The 14,237-nt window shown below is 48.3% G+C and overlaps 1 protein-coding gene across 1 annotated transcript; it reads right to left on the reverse strand.

Moving 5' to 3' along the window:
* Positions 1–515: 515 nt before the first annotated feature.
* On the reverse strand, positions 516–14,229 carry LOC123732892 (X-ray repair cross-complementing protein 5; the record flags this gene model as incomplete). The annotated part of the gene is given in 12 exon segments (XM_045712223.1): positions 516–1,069; positions 1,198–1,272; positions 2,207–2,274; positions 2,358–2,454; positions 3,388–3,497; positions 5,094–5,163; positions 7,001–7,079; positions 9,325–9,521; positions 11,307–11,437; positions 13,218–13,308; positions 13,665–13,802; positions 14,167–14,229. Coding segments are annotated over 12 exon segments (1,134 nt in total), but the record flags the coding sequence as incomplete, so codon positions are not given.
* Positions 14,230–14,237: the final 8 nt, after the last annotated feature.

Consider the following 14,237-nt stretch of genomic DNA (forward strand, 5'->3'; position numbering starts at 1 on the left):
CTAAAAAAAAAAAACAGGGCACTTCGATAGAGCCATGACCAGACGTGACTTTTTTTGTACCAGGTTAGGAGAATTTTCACCGCAGGTTAAGAGAATAAGGTTAAAGTTAGGAAAAGGGGGTAAAAAATTTTTAAAAAAAATAATTGGTGGTTGTCCTATTTCAAACGTACAAGGTTAGGGGAAAGTGGAAGAGGTAAGAGGGTTTACTCCACCCAAAATAAGACCATGAAGTGAGGAAGTGTGTTGCATTGAGAAATCCCATGCAGCCTTCAAGTTGAAACACTGGAATGTGAGATGGGAACATCCCAATCATTATTTCCTTGAATGATATTAAATTTGAGAGTCATTATTTCTATGTAGCCTTAATTTTCCACCTTCAAAACATCTTCCATGCGGCTGCCTGCCCAGTTAACACTGAATCTGATTGAATTTAGGCCTCATGCTCTTTAAACTAACTCAGTGATGTTTGTGTTCGGGTGGATTTTGCTGAATAATGTATTCATGTATAAATTTGATATTTTGGTTTAAAGAATTTATTGAAGAAATGTAAGTACTCTTCAGAAAGCCAGTGGGACAGTAGAGTCCCAGTGTTATAGTGGGTCAATTATAACACTGGTTCAGATCTTATAGAGAAAAATACAAAAATATTATTTTATTAACTTGAGAGAATTCTACATAGACGTACAGACGCAAGTTCAGACGTAAATTCAGACCAATCATTTAAACCATACAGAGATATATTTTGACGTACTGCTCCAATGTGGCATTTCTTCAGTGATGCATCGATCTCGATCAACAAACCACCTGAACCGCTGTCCAGTCACTACTGAGGAAATGGTTTCAGTACTTGTATAGTGATAGTCTACATGTAGACTATCTAGACAGAGAGGGTGCTACTGTAATGTACAGGTTAAAGGGATACATTAGGTCATTTTGACAATGAAGCCAGTTATCTACTTCCACACAGTCAGATAAATGGTGTCCAGGTGGCAGATGGACAGTTGAAATCCGTTTGGTCACGTTTCCTTCATCCTCCACCCCGTCGTCTTCGACCTCACATCATGTCCAGCTGTAGGGGGAGGAGAAGAACCACGGTAATGAAGTCACAGATACCAACCGTTGATCTTGTTGGTTGTGTAGCCGCCAACCCCCAACGAACACACTTTCTCCCTGTAAATGTAAAAGGGTAAGACTCACCAGGTCGTCCACATCTCCCGTATCGTCCACCACAGCTGCTACGACCTCCTCTTTCTTCTCCTCTGCAGTCAGGAACTAAGGGCAGAGGCAGGCGTCAATCAGGAAATAGGACTGGACAACTTCTCGTCAGTCATAATACAACCACTCAGATATACTGAACAAAAAATATAAAAACGCAACAATTTCAAAGATTTTACTGAGTTACAGTTCATATAAGTAAAATCAGTCAATTGAAATAAATTCATTAGGTCCTAATCTATGGATGATTTCACATGATTGGGCAGTGGCACAGCCATGGGTGGGCCTGGGATGGCAGTGGCACAGCCATGGGTGGGCCTGGGATGGCAGGGGTGCAGCCATGGGTGGGCCTGGGATGGCATAAGCCCACCCACTGGGGAGGCAGGTCCAGCCAATTAGAATCAGTTTTTCCCCCCACAAAATGGCTTTATTACAAACAAAAATACTCATCAGCACCCCCCTTCAGACGATCCCACAGGTGAGGAAGCAGAATGTCCTGAGCTGGCGTGGTTACACGTGGTCTGCGGTTGAGGCCAAATACTCTAAAAATGACGTTGGAGGTGGCTTATGGTAGAGAAATTAACATTAAATTCTCTGGCAACAGTTCTGGTAGACCGTCTTTGCAGTCAGCATGCCAATTGCACTCTCCCTCATTGTATTTTTTAGAGAGGCCTTTTATATACACACACAAGGTGCACCTGTGTAATGATCCTGCTGTTTAATCAGCTTCTTGATATGCCACACCTGTCAGGTGGATGGATTATCTTGGCAAATGAGAAACGCTCACAAACAGGGACGTAAACTAAATGTGCGCACAAAATTTGAGAGAAATAAGCTTTTTTTGTGAGTATGGAAAATTTCTGGGATCTTTTATTTCAGCTCATGAAACTAACACTTTACATGTTGCCTTTATATATTTTTTGTGGGTCTGTTTACTTCAATGGACCATTCTAACGCCTGGTCACCCAGGAGACAGCTGGTTCTCCTGTACCTGCTTGGCATCATGACTGGAGAACCGGCTCCCGTCAACTTCGTCCTTGTTGATCAGAGTCAGGGCATCTGTTAATCAATACCACAATCAATAACCTGCTCACAGAACGCTGCTTTAATGACGAGCGGTAACATGAGGCCTGCTACTGTACCTTGGACTAGCATATCCCAGAATTCCTGAAGGCCTCTAACGGGAATACTCGTCTTCAGAGACTGGATGTAGCTGTTGTAGTGATCAGCATTCCCAACCTGGAGAGGGAGTTACAATAGATCAGCATTACCTACCTACCTACCTACCTACCTACCTAGAGGGGAGTTACAATAGATCAGCATTACCTACCTACCTACCATAGATCAGCATTACCTACCTACCTACCTACCTACCTAGAGGGAGTTACAATAGATCAGCATTACCTACCTACCTACCATAAATCAGCATTACCTACCTACCTACCTACCTACCTAGAGGGAGTTACAATAGATCAGCATTACCTACCTACCTACCTAGAGGGAGTTACAATAGATCAGCATTACCTACCTACCTACCTAGAGGGAGTTACAATAGATCAGCATTACCTACCTACCTACCATAGATCAGCATTACCTACCTACCTACCTACCTACCTACCTACCTACCTACCTAGAGGGAGTTACAATAGATCAGCATTACCTACCTACCTACCTAGAGGGAGTTACAATAGATCAGCATTACCTACCTACCTACAGTGTAACGTGTTGTATTGAATGGAGGGAGTTACCATATATACAGTGTAACGTGTTGTATTGAATGGAGGGAGTTACCATATATACAGTGTAACGTGTTGTATTGAATGGAGGGAGTTACCATATATACAGTGTAACGTGTTGTATTGAATGGAGGGAGTTACCATATATACAGTGTAACGTGTTGTATTGAATGGAGGGAGTTACCATACATACAGTGTAACGTGTTGTATTGAATGGAGGGAGTTACCATAGATACAGTGTAACGTGTTGTATTGAATGGAGGGAGTTACCATATATACAGTGTAACGTGTTGTATTGAATGGAGGGAGTTACCATATATACAGTGTAACGTGTTGTATTGAATGGAGGGAGTTACCATATATACAGTGTAACGTGTTGTATTGAATGGAGGGAGTTACCATAGATACAGTGTAACGTGTTGTATTGAGTGGTCACCTGGACAGACTGCTCTCTGAAGGTCTGGATACAGGGAATGCACTTGATGTAGTAGTTCATGTTCTTGTTGCCAAGCAACTGCTCTATCCTGCCAGTCAGCTGTTGACACACTGGAGGACACATACAGACATGATGGGGTCATGATGGGGTCAGGATGGGGTCATGAAAGGTCAAACGCTAGCCAGAGGGGTATCCTACCAAGCAAGCTACTCAGGGTTCTCTAAAGCTAGCCAGCTTCAGTTAGCTTCACATTCTAGCTCAGGCTAATCAAAATAAAAACATTTTAATCTTTATATAACTACGCACATCAGTTAAGAACAAATTCTTATTTACAATGTCGGCCTAGGAACAGTGGGTTAACTGCCTTGTTCAGGGGCAGAACGACAGATTTTTACCTTGTCAGCTCGGGGATTCGATCCAGCAACCTTTCGTTTGCCCAACTCTCCAACCACTAGGCTACCTGCTGGTTACTGGCCCAACTCTCCAACCACTAGGCTACCTGCTGGTTACTGGCCCAACTCTCCAACCACTAGGCTACCTGCTGGTTACTGGCCCAACTCTCCAACCACTAGGCTACCTGCTGGTTACTGGCCCAACGCTCTAACCACTAGGCTACCTGCTGGTTACTGGCCCAACTCTCTAACCACTAGGCTACCTGCTGGTTACTGGCCCAACGCTCTAACCACTAGGCTACCTGCTGGTTACTGGCCCAACGCTCTAACCGCTAGGCTACCTGCTGGTTACTGGCCCAACTCTCTAACCACTAGGCTACCTGCTGGTTACTGGCCCAACGCTCTAACCACTAGGCTACCTGCTGGTTACTGGCCCAACGCTCTAACCACTAGGCTACCTGCTGGTTACTGGCCCAACGCTCTAACCACTAGGCTGCTCTAACCACTAGGCTGCTCTAACCACTAGGCTGCTCTAACCACGAGGCTCTAAATACAATTGTATTTGTCAAACAAAAGTTTCAAATGCGTTCTGTCATTGCTAAATAATATATATTTTAACTTATTATTAAAAAAATTTAATAAAAAAACTCTCCCTCAAATGAAGGCGCAATCTTTGTGAGGGAGGGAATCTGATTGGTCCACAACTCACAGCTGAGACACTTCATTCAGGATAAATGGAGTTAGCCCTGAGTTAGCCTGCCCTGGACCAGGTTAGTTCTGAATGCAGGATAGTGGAGTTAGCCCCGAGTTAGCCCCGAGTTAGCCTGCCCTGGACCAGGTTAGTTCTGAATGCAGGATAGTGGAGTTAGCCCCGAGTTAGCCCCGAGTTAGCCTGCCCTGGACCAGGTTAGTTCTGAATGCAGGATAGTGGAGTTAGCCCCGAGTTAGCCCCGAGTTAGCCTGTCCTGGACCAGGTTAGTTCTGAATGCAGGATAGTGGAGTTAGCCCTGAGTTAGCCCTGAGTTAGCCTGCCCTGGACCAGGTTAGTTCTGAAGGATTCCTTGCTATAGAAATGTACCTGGCTAAAAGGTGAGCCACATTCAGATGACTAGTTATCCCGAGTTGAACTCATCAGTTAACATACAGTATTAGAACACCTGATTGGTAGGATACCCCCTCATGGTCATCTTGCCAATGACCATAAGAGCTGTCGAGACTGTACAAACAGATCTGGGACCAGGCTAGGCAGAAACTGTGGGCCATGAGACTCGTTTGAGAAGGAGAGACAGTAGAACCAGCCAATCATCATCTCACCCTCTCCAAACGGAAGACTCTTCTGGCGAATCAGAGTGCGGAAATCCCGTGCTGGATCTACACTGCCCACCTGGTAGAGGAACACACAGGTAAACATACAGCACACCTGGTAGAGGAACACCTGGTAGAGGAACACCTGGTAGAGGAACACCTGGTAGAGGAACACCTGGTAGAAGAACACAGGTCAACATACAGCACACCTGGTAGAGGAACACCTGGTAGAGGAACACCTGGTAGAAGAACACAGGTCAACATACAGCACACCTGGTAGAGGAACACCTGGTAGAGGAATACACAGGTCAACATACAGCACACCTGGTAGAGGAACACCTGGTAGAGGAATACACAGGTAAATATATGATATAATTGTAGTGGTAGGAGAACAGGTAAATATATAGTACACCTAGCAGGAGAACACCTGGACACACACACACACACACACACACACACACACACACACTACCAGCCAAAAGTTCGAAGACACCTACTCATTCAAGGGTTTTTCTTAATTTTCTACATTGTAGAATAATAATGAAGACATCAAAACTATGAAATTACACATATGGAATCATGTAGTAACCAAAAAAGTGTTAAATCAAAATATATTTTATTTTTGAGATTTTTCAAAGTAGCCACCCTTTGCCTTGATGACAGCTTTGCACACTCTTGGCATTCTCTCAACCAGCTTTATGAGGTAGTCACCTGGAATGCATTTCAATTAACAGGTGTGTCTTTGTTAAAAGTTAATTTGTGGAATTTCTTTCCTTCTTAATGCGTTTGAGCCAATCAGTTGTGTTGTGTCAAGGTAGGGGGGGTATACAGAATATAGCCCTATTTGGTAAAAGACCAAGTCCATATTATGGCAAGAACAGCTCAAATAAGCAAAGAGAAACGGCAGTCCATCATTACTTTAAGACATGAAGGTCAGTCAATACGGAACATTTCAAGAACATTGAAAGTTTCTTCAAGTGCAGTCGCAAAAACCATCAAGCCCTATGATGAAACTGGCTCTCATGAGGACCACTACAGGAAAGGAAGACCCCGAGTTACCTCTGCTGCAGAGGATAAGTTCATTAGAGTTACCAGCCTCAGAAATTGCAGCCCAAATAAATGCTTCAGAGTTCAAGTAACAGACACATCTCAACATCAACTGTCCAGAGGAGACTGTGTGAATCAGGCCTTCATGGTCAAATTGCTGCAAAGAAACCACTACTAAAGGACACCAATAAGAAGAAGAGACTTGCTTGGGCCAAGAAACACAAGCAATGGACATTAGACCGGTGGAAATTTATCCTTTGGTCTGATGAGTCTAAATGTGAGATTTTCATTTGTTTTTCAACAGGACAATGACCCAACACACTTCCAGGCTGTGTAAGGGCTATTTAACCAAGAAGGAGAGTGATGGAGTGCTGCATCAGATGACCTGGCCTCCACAATCCCCCGACCTCAACCCAATTGAGATGGTTTGGGATGAGTTGGACCGCAGCGTGAAGGAAAAGCAACCAACAAGTGCTCAGCATATGTGGGAACTCCTTCGAGATTGTTGGAAAAGCATTCCAGGTGAAGCTGGTTGAGAGAATGCCAAGTGTGTGCAAAGCTCTCAAGGCAAAGGGTGGCTACTTTGAAGAATCTCAAATAGAAGATATATTTTGATTTAACACTTTTTTGGTTACTACATGATTCCATATGTGTTATTTCATAGTTTTAATGTCTTCACTATTATTCTACAATGTAGAAAATAGTAAAAATAAAGAAAAGCCCTTGAATGAGTAGGTGTGTCCAAACTTTTGATTGGTACTATATATATATATATATATATATATATATATATATATATATGATAGTGTACTTCTCAGGAAGTTTCAATAATTCCAGATCCCGTGTTAAGTCCTCCGGCCTACGCTCACCTGTGTGATGCTTCCCTCTGTGATGTCAGCCAGGTTAAAGTCGTCCTCCTCGTCAACTTTGGCATCAGGCTCCTCAGTGCTGCAGAGGATGAAGAGGGATCAGTTATATTTTGGGGATATAATCAACTGGTTTCGCGTGACTCCTCGCAACACTCCGTCCTCTCGAGGAGAGGAAATACGTGCGCTTGTATGAAACAATCCTCCTTCTCCACTAACGTGTCATGAGGCAAATTACATTTACATCGGAGGAATCCCAAAACACGTGTAAAGACAAATAAAAGCCATTTTCTAGATAAAAGGATAAGTGGCGTATGGTTTTAAAACGGGAGCATGCTTTTTCCCCTTAGAGAAAAGAGCGGATTGGATTATTAAAAACATTTCCGCGTTAGCTTCATTGAGGAGATCAAACTCCTCCGCTGGCCTGTTACCTGCCTCTCTCCTACATATGGTGCCCCCTTATCGGATCCCGGACAGAGTCGTTGAGGAGAAAACAGACTTTTGCCAAATACTTAATCTCACATGGAGTGTTCTACACAACTGATATGATCACAATACTGTTCCCAGCCCTGTTGAATAGAACCCATCTGAAACCGCATAAATGAGGAGACAAACTAGTAGCTATGAGATTTGAATCACATTCCTACCCGTTCCCAAACGGCTAGAACGTAGACCTACCCGTTCCCAAACAGCTAGTGACGTAGACCTACCCGTTCCCAAACGGCTAGAACGTAGACCTACCCGTTCCCAAACGGCTAGAACGTAGACCTACCCGTTCCCAAACGGCTAGAACGTAGACCTACCCGTTCCCAAACAGCTAGAACGTAGACCTACCCGTTCCCAAACAGCTAGTGACGTAGACCTACCCGTTCCCAAACAGCTAGTGACGAGACCTACCCGTTCCCAAACAGCTAGTGACGTAGACCTACCCGTTCCCAAACAGCTAGAACGTAGACCTACCCGTTCCCAAACAGCTAGAACGTAGACCTACCCGTTCCCAAACAGCTAGAACGTAGACCTACCCGTTCCCAAACAGCTGGTGACGTAGACCTACCCGTTCCCAAACAGCTAGAACGTAGACCTACCCGTTCCCAAACAGCTAGAACGTAGACCTACCCGTTCCCAAACAGCTAGAACGTAGACCTACCCGTTCCCAAACAGCTAGAACGTAGACCTACCCGTTCCCAAACAGCTAGAACGTAGACCTACCCGTTCCCAAACAGCTAGAACGTAGACCTACCCGTTCCCAAACAGCTAGAACGTGAGACCTACCCGTTCCCAAACAGCTAGAACGTAGACCTACCCGTTCCCAAACAGCTAGAACGTAGACCTACCCGTTCCCAAACAGCTAGAACGTAGACCTACCCGTTCCCAAACAGCTAGAACGTAGACCTACCCGTTCCCAAACAGCTAGAACGTAGACCTACCCGTTCCCAAACAGCTAGAACGTAGACCTACCCGTTCCCAAACAGCTAGAACGTAGACCTACCCGTTCCCAAACAGCTAGAACGTAGACCTACCCGTTCCCAAACAGCTAGAACGTAGACCTACCCGTTCCCAAACAGCTAGAACGTAGACCTACCCGTTCCCAAACAGCTAGAACGTAGACCTACCCGTTCCCAAACAGCTAGAACGTAGACCTACCCGTTCCCAAACAGCTAGAACGTAGACCTACCCGTTCCCAAACAGCTAGAACGTAGACCTACCCGTTCCCAAACAGCTAGAACGTAGACCTACCCGTTCCCAAACAGCTAGAACGTAGACCTACCCGTTCCCAAACAGCTAGAACGTAGACCTACCCGTTCCCAAACAGCTAGAACGTAGACCTACCCGTTCCCAAACAGCTAGAACGTAGACCTACCCGTTCCCAAACAGCTAGAACGTAGACCTACCCGTTCCCAAACAGCTAGAACGTAGACCTACCCGTTCCCAAACAGCTAGAACGTAGACCTACCCGTTCCCAAACAGCTAGAACGTAGACCTACCCGTTCCCAAACAGCTAGAACGTAGACCTACCCGTTCCCAAACAGCTAGAACGTAGACCTACCCGTTCCCAAACAGCTAGAACGTAGACCTACCCGTTCCCAAACAGCTAGAACGTAGACCTACCCGTTCCCAAACAGCTAGAACGTAGACCTACCCGTTCCCAAACAGCTAGAACGTGAGACCTACCCGTTCCCAAACAGCTAGAACGTAGACCTACCCGTTCCCAAACAGCTAGAACGTAGACCTACCCGTTCCCAAACAGCTAGAACGTAGACCTACCCGTTCCCAAACAGCTAGAACGTAGACCTACCCGTTCCCAAACAGCTAGAACGTAGACCTACCCGTTCCCAAACAGCTCCTTGCTGGTCTTCAGTTCCTTCTTCTTCACCACCTCCTTCAGAGGGAACTTCTTCTTCATCGCCTCCAGGGGGGCTTGACAGCGGCTGGCCACCGCCAGGGGGCGCTGGAGAGCTGCAGTCAACCAGGGGTCCACGGGGGGGAGCGGAGCACCGGGGTTCACCGCCCGATGGTGCAGGCACTGTAGTGGGGGGGGAATATGTGGTAACTACCTGGAACAGTCTCTGGTACTGAGGATGAGCCCTACCTGGAACAGTCTCTGGTACTGAGGATGAGCCCTACCTGGAACAGTCTCTGGTACTGAGGATGAGCCCTACCTGGAACAGTCTCTGGTACTGGGGGATGAGCCCTACCTGGAACAGTCTCTGGTACTGGGGGTGAGCCCTACCTGGAACAGTCTCTGGTACTGGGGGATGAGCCCTACCTGGAACAGTCTCTGGTACTGGGGATGAGCCCTACCTGGAACAGTCTCTGGTACTGGGGATGAGCCCTACCTGGAACAGTCTCTGGTACTGGGGATGAGCCCTACCTGGAACAGTCTCTGGTACTGGGGATGAGCCCTACCTGGAACAGTCTCTGGTACTGGGGATGAGCCCTACCTGGAACAGTCTCTGGTACTGGGGATGAGCCCTACCTGGAACAGTCTCTGGTACTGGGGATGAGCCCTACCTGGAACAGTCTCTGGTACTGGGGGTGAGCCCTACCTGGAACAGTCTCTGGTACTGGGGGTGAGCCCTACCTGGAACAGTCTCTGGTACTGGGGATGAGCCCTACCTGGAACAGTCTCTGGTACTGAGGATGAGCCCTACCTGGAACAGTCTCTGGTACTGGGGGATGAGCCCTACCTGGAACAGTCTCTGGTACTGGGGATGAGCCCTACCTGGAACAGTCTCTGGTACTGGGGGATGAGCCCTACCTGGAACAGTCTCTGGTACTGGGGATGAGCCCTACCTGGAACAGTCTCTGGTACTGGGGATGAGCCCTACCTGGAACAGTCTCTGGTACTGGGGATGAGCCCTACCTGGAACAGTCTCTGGTACTGGGGATGAGCCCTACCTGGAACAGTCTCTGGTACTGGGGATGAGCCCTACCTGGAACAGTCTCTGGTACTGGGGATGAGCCCTACCTGGAACAGTCTCTGGTACTGGGGATGAGCCCTACCTGGAACAGTCTCTGGTACTGGGGTGAGCCCTACCTGGAACAGTCTCTGGTACTGGGGGTGAGCCCTACCTGGAACAGTCTCTGGTACTGGGGATGAGCCCTACCTGGAACAGTCTCTGGTACTGGGGGTGAGCCCTACCTGGAACAGTCTCTGGTACTGGGGGTGAGCCCTACCTGGAACAGTCTCTGGTACTGGGGGTGAGCCCTACCTGGAACAGTCTCTGGTACTGGGGATGAGCCCTACCTGGAACAGTCTCTGGTACTGGGGATGAGCCCTACCTGGAACAGTCTCTGGTACTGGGGATGAGCCCTACCTGGAACAGTCTCTGGTACTGGGGATGAGCCCTACCTGGAACAGTCTCTGGTACTGGGGATGAGCCCTACCTGGAACAGTCTCTGGTACTGGGGGTGAGCCCTACCTGGAACAGTCTCTGGTACTGGGGATGAGCCCTACCTGGAACAGTCTCTGGTACTGGGGATGAGCCCTACCTGGAACAGTCTCTGGTACTGGGGATGAGCCCTACCTGGAACAGTCTCTGGTACTGGGGATGAGCCCTACCTGGAACAGTCTCTGGTACTGGGGATGAGCCCTACCTGGAACAGTCTCTGGTACTGGGGATGAGCCCTACCTGGAACAGTCTCTGGTACTGGGGATGAGCCCTACCTGGAACAGTCTCTGGTACTGGGGATGAGCCCTACCTGGAACAGTCTCTGGTACTGAGGATGAGCCCTACCTGGAACAGTCTCTGGTACTGGGGGATGAGCCCTACCTGGAACAGTCTCTGGTACTGGGGATGAGCCCTACCTGGAACAGTCTCTGGTACTGGGGGTTGGGGATGTGGTTGACTTTGAACAGGTCCTTCGTCTCTCCATCCTCATCCTCCTCCACCAACATCATGGAGTCAATGAGAGAGTCCACCGCTGACAGCTGGTCCTCTGGAAACAGGAAACAGGAAACAGGAAACACAACCATCAAATGGAGGAGAAACACACTGAGAACCGTGCTCATTGGTTGATCAACTACCTGAGGGAGTGTACATCCTAGGGAAGGAGTGGTCCACTAGTCTACCTGAGGGAGTGTACATCCTAGGGAAGGAGTGGTCCACTAGCCTACCTGAGGGAGTGTACATCCTAGAGAAGGAGTGGTCCACTAGTCTACCTGAGGGAGTGTACATCCTAGGGAAGGAGTGGTCCACTAGTCTACCTGAGGGAGTGTACATCCTAGTGCAGGAGTGGTCCACTAGCCTACCTGAGGGAGTGTACATCCTAGGGAAGGAGTGGTCCACTAGCCTACCTGAGGGAGTGTACATCCTAGCGAAGGAGTGGTCCACTAGTCTACCTGAGGGAGTGTACATCCTAGTGCAGGAGTGGTCCACTAGTCTACCTGAGGGAGTGTACATCCTAGCGAAGGAGTGGTCCACTAGTCTACCTGAGGGAGTGTACATCCTAGCGCAGGAGTGGTCCACTAGTCTACCTGAGGGAGTGTACATCCTAGTGCAGGAGTGGTCCACTAGTCTACCTGAGGGGAGTGTACATCCTAGTGCAGGAGTGGTCCACTAGTCTACCTGAGGGAGTGTACATCCTAGGGAAGGAGTGGTCCACTAGCCTACCTGAGGGAGTGTACATCTTAGCGAAGGAGTGGTCCACTAGTCTACCTGAGGGAGTGTACATCCTAGGGAAGGAGTGGTCCACTAGTCTACCTGAGGGAGTGTACATCCTAGGGAAGGAGTGGTCCACTAGTCTACCTGAGGGAGTGTACATCCTAGGGAAGGAGTGGTCCACTAGTCTACCTGAGGGAGTGTACATCCTAGTGCACTACCTGAGGGAGTGTACATCCTAGTGCAGGAGTGGTCCACTAGCCTACCTGAGGGAGTGTACATCCTAGTGCAGGAGTGGTCCACTAGCCTACCTGAGGGAGTGTACATCCTAGTGCAGGAGTGTTCCACTAGTCTACCTGAGGGAGTGTACATCCTAGTGCAGGAGTGGTCCACTAGCCTACCTGAGGGAGTGTACATCCTAGTGCAGGAGTGGTCCACTAGTCTACCTGAGGGAGTGTACATCCTAGTGCAGGAGTGGTCCACTAGTCTACCTGAGGGAGTGTACATCCTAGTGCAGGAGTGTTCCACTAGTCTACCTGAGGGAGTGTACATCCTAGTGCACTACATGAGGGAGTGTACATCCTAGTGCAGGAGTGGTCCACTAGCCTACCTGAGGGAGTGTACATCCTAGTGCACTACCTGAGGGAGTGTACATCCTAGTGCAGGAGTGGTACACTAGCCTACCTGAGGGAGTGTACATCCTAGTGCAGGAGTGGTCCACTAGTCTACCTGAGGGAGTGTACATCCTAGTGCAGGAGTGGTCCACTAGTCTACCTGAGGGAGTGTACATCCTAGTGCAGGAGTGGTCCACTAGTCTACCTGAGGGAGTGTACATCCTAGTGCAGGAGTGGTCCACTAGTCTACCTGAGGGAGTGTACATCCTAGGGAAGGAGTGGTCCACTAGCCTACCTGAGGGAGTGTACATCCTAGGGAAGGAGTGGTCCACTAGTCTACCTGAGGGAGTGTACATCCTAGGGAAGGAGTGGTCCACTAGTCTACCTGAGGGAGTGTACATCCTAGTGCAGGAGTGGTCCACTAGTCTACCTGAGGGAGTGTACATCCTAGTGCAGGAGTGGTCCACTAGTCTACCTGAGGGAGTGTACATCCTAGTGCACTACCTGAGGGAGTGTACTTCTTGTTGTTCTCCAGAGAAGGGAAGCTGTACTGCCTCAGATCTTCCATGAAGGGAAGCTGAACGTAGACCAGACACTACGGGGACAGAAGGTTCTGGAGTTAGTCTGGTCAGACCCATAAAGGGAACAGGGTATGACCCATAAAGGGGATAGGGTATGACCCATAAAGGGAACAGGGTATGGCCCATAAAGGGGATAGGGTATGACCCATAAAGGGAATAAGGTATGACCCATAAAGGGAATAAGGTATGACCCATAAAGGGAATAAGGTATGACCCATAAAGGGGATAGGGTATGACCCATAAAGGGGATAGGGTATGACCCATAAAGGGGATAGGGTATGACCCATAAAGGGAATAAGGTATGACCCATAAAGGGGATAAGGTATGACCCATAAAGGGAATAAGGTATGACGTATGTGGACCAACTCACCTCAGACTTCTCCTTAATACAGGGGAAGGCAGCTCCTACTTGAGGGTTTCCATTGCGGGCGTAAACATACCTCACCACAGCCACCATCTTCAGGTCATCCAGAGCGCGGATCAGACCTGAGAGAGCTACACCTGCATGCTGACAGACAGACAGACAGACGCAGGCAGACAGACAGACGCAGGCAGACAGACAGACAGACAGGCACGCAGACAGACAGACAGACAGACAGACAGACAGAAGGACAGAAGGACAGGCACGCAGACAGACAGACAGACAGACAGGCACGCAGACAGACAGACAGACAGACAGACAGACAGACAGACAGACAGACAGACAGACAGACAGACAGGCACGCAGACAGACAGACAGACAGACAGACAGACAGACAGACAGACAGACAGACAGACGCAGACAGACAGACAGACAGACAGACAGACAGACAGACAGTGAGTATGAAGACAGGGCATCTCTTGATTTAATAACATCTGATCACTATTCTCACCTCGTCATCTTTAGGGGCAAACACCTTGAGGACCTGAGTCCCCACGAACTGGTGTCTGCTGATCTGCAGCG

The sequence above is a fragment of the Salmo salar genome, unplaced genomic scaffold, assembly GCF_905237065.1.
Source record: "Salmo salar unplaced genomic scaffold, Ssal_v3.1, whole genome shotgun sequence".
NCBI classification, from domain to species: domain Eukaryota; kingdom Metazoa; phylum Chordata; class Actinopteri; order Salmoniformes; family Salmonidae; genus Salmo; species Salmo salar.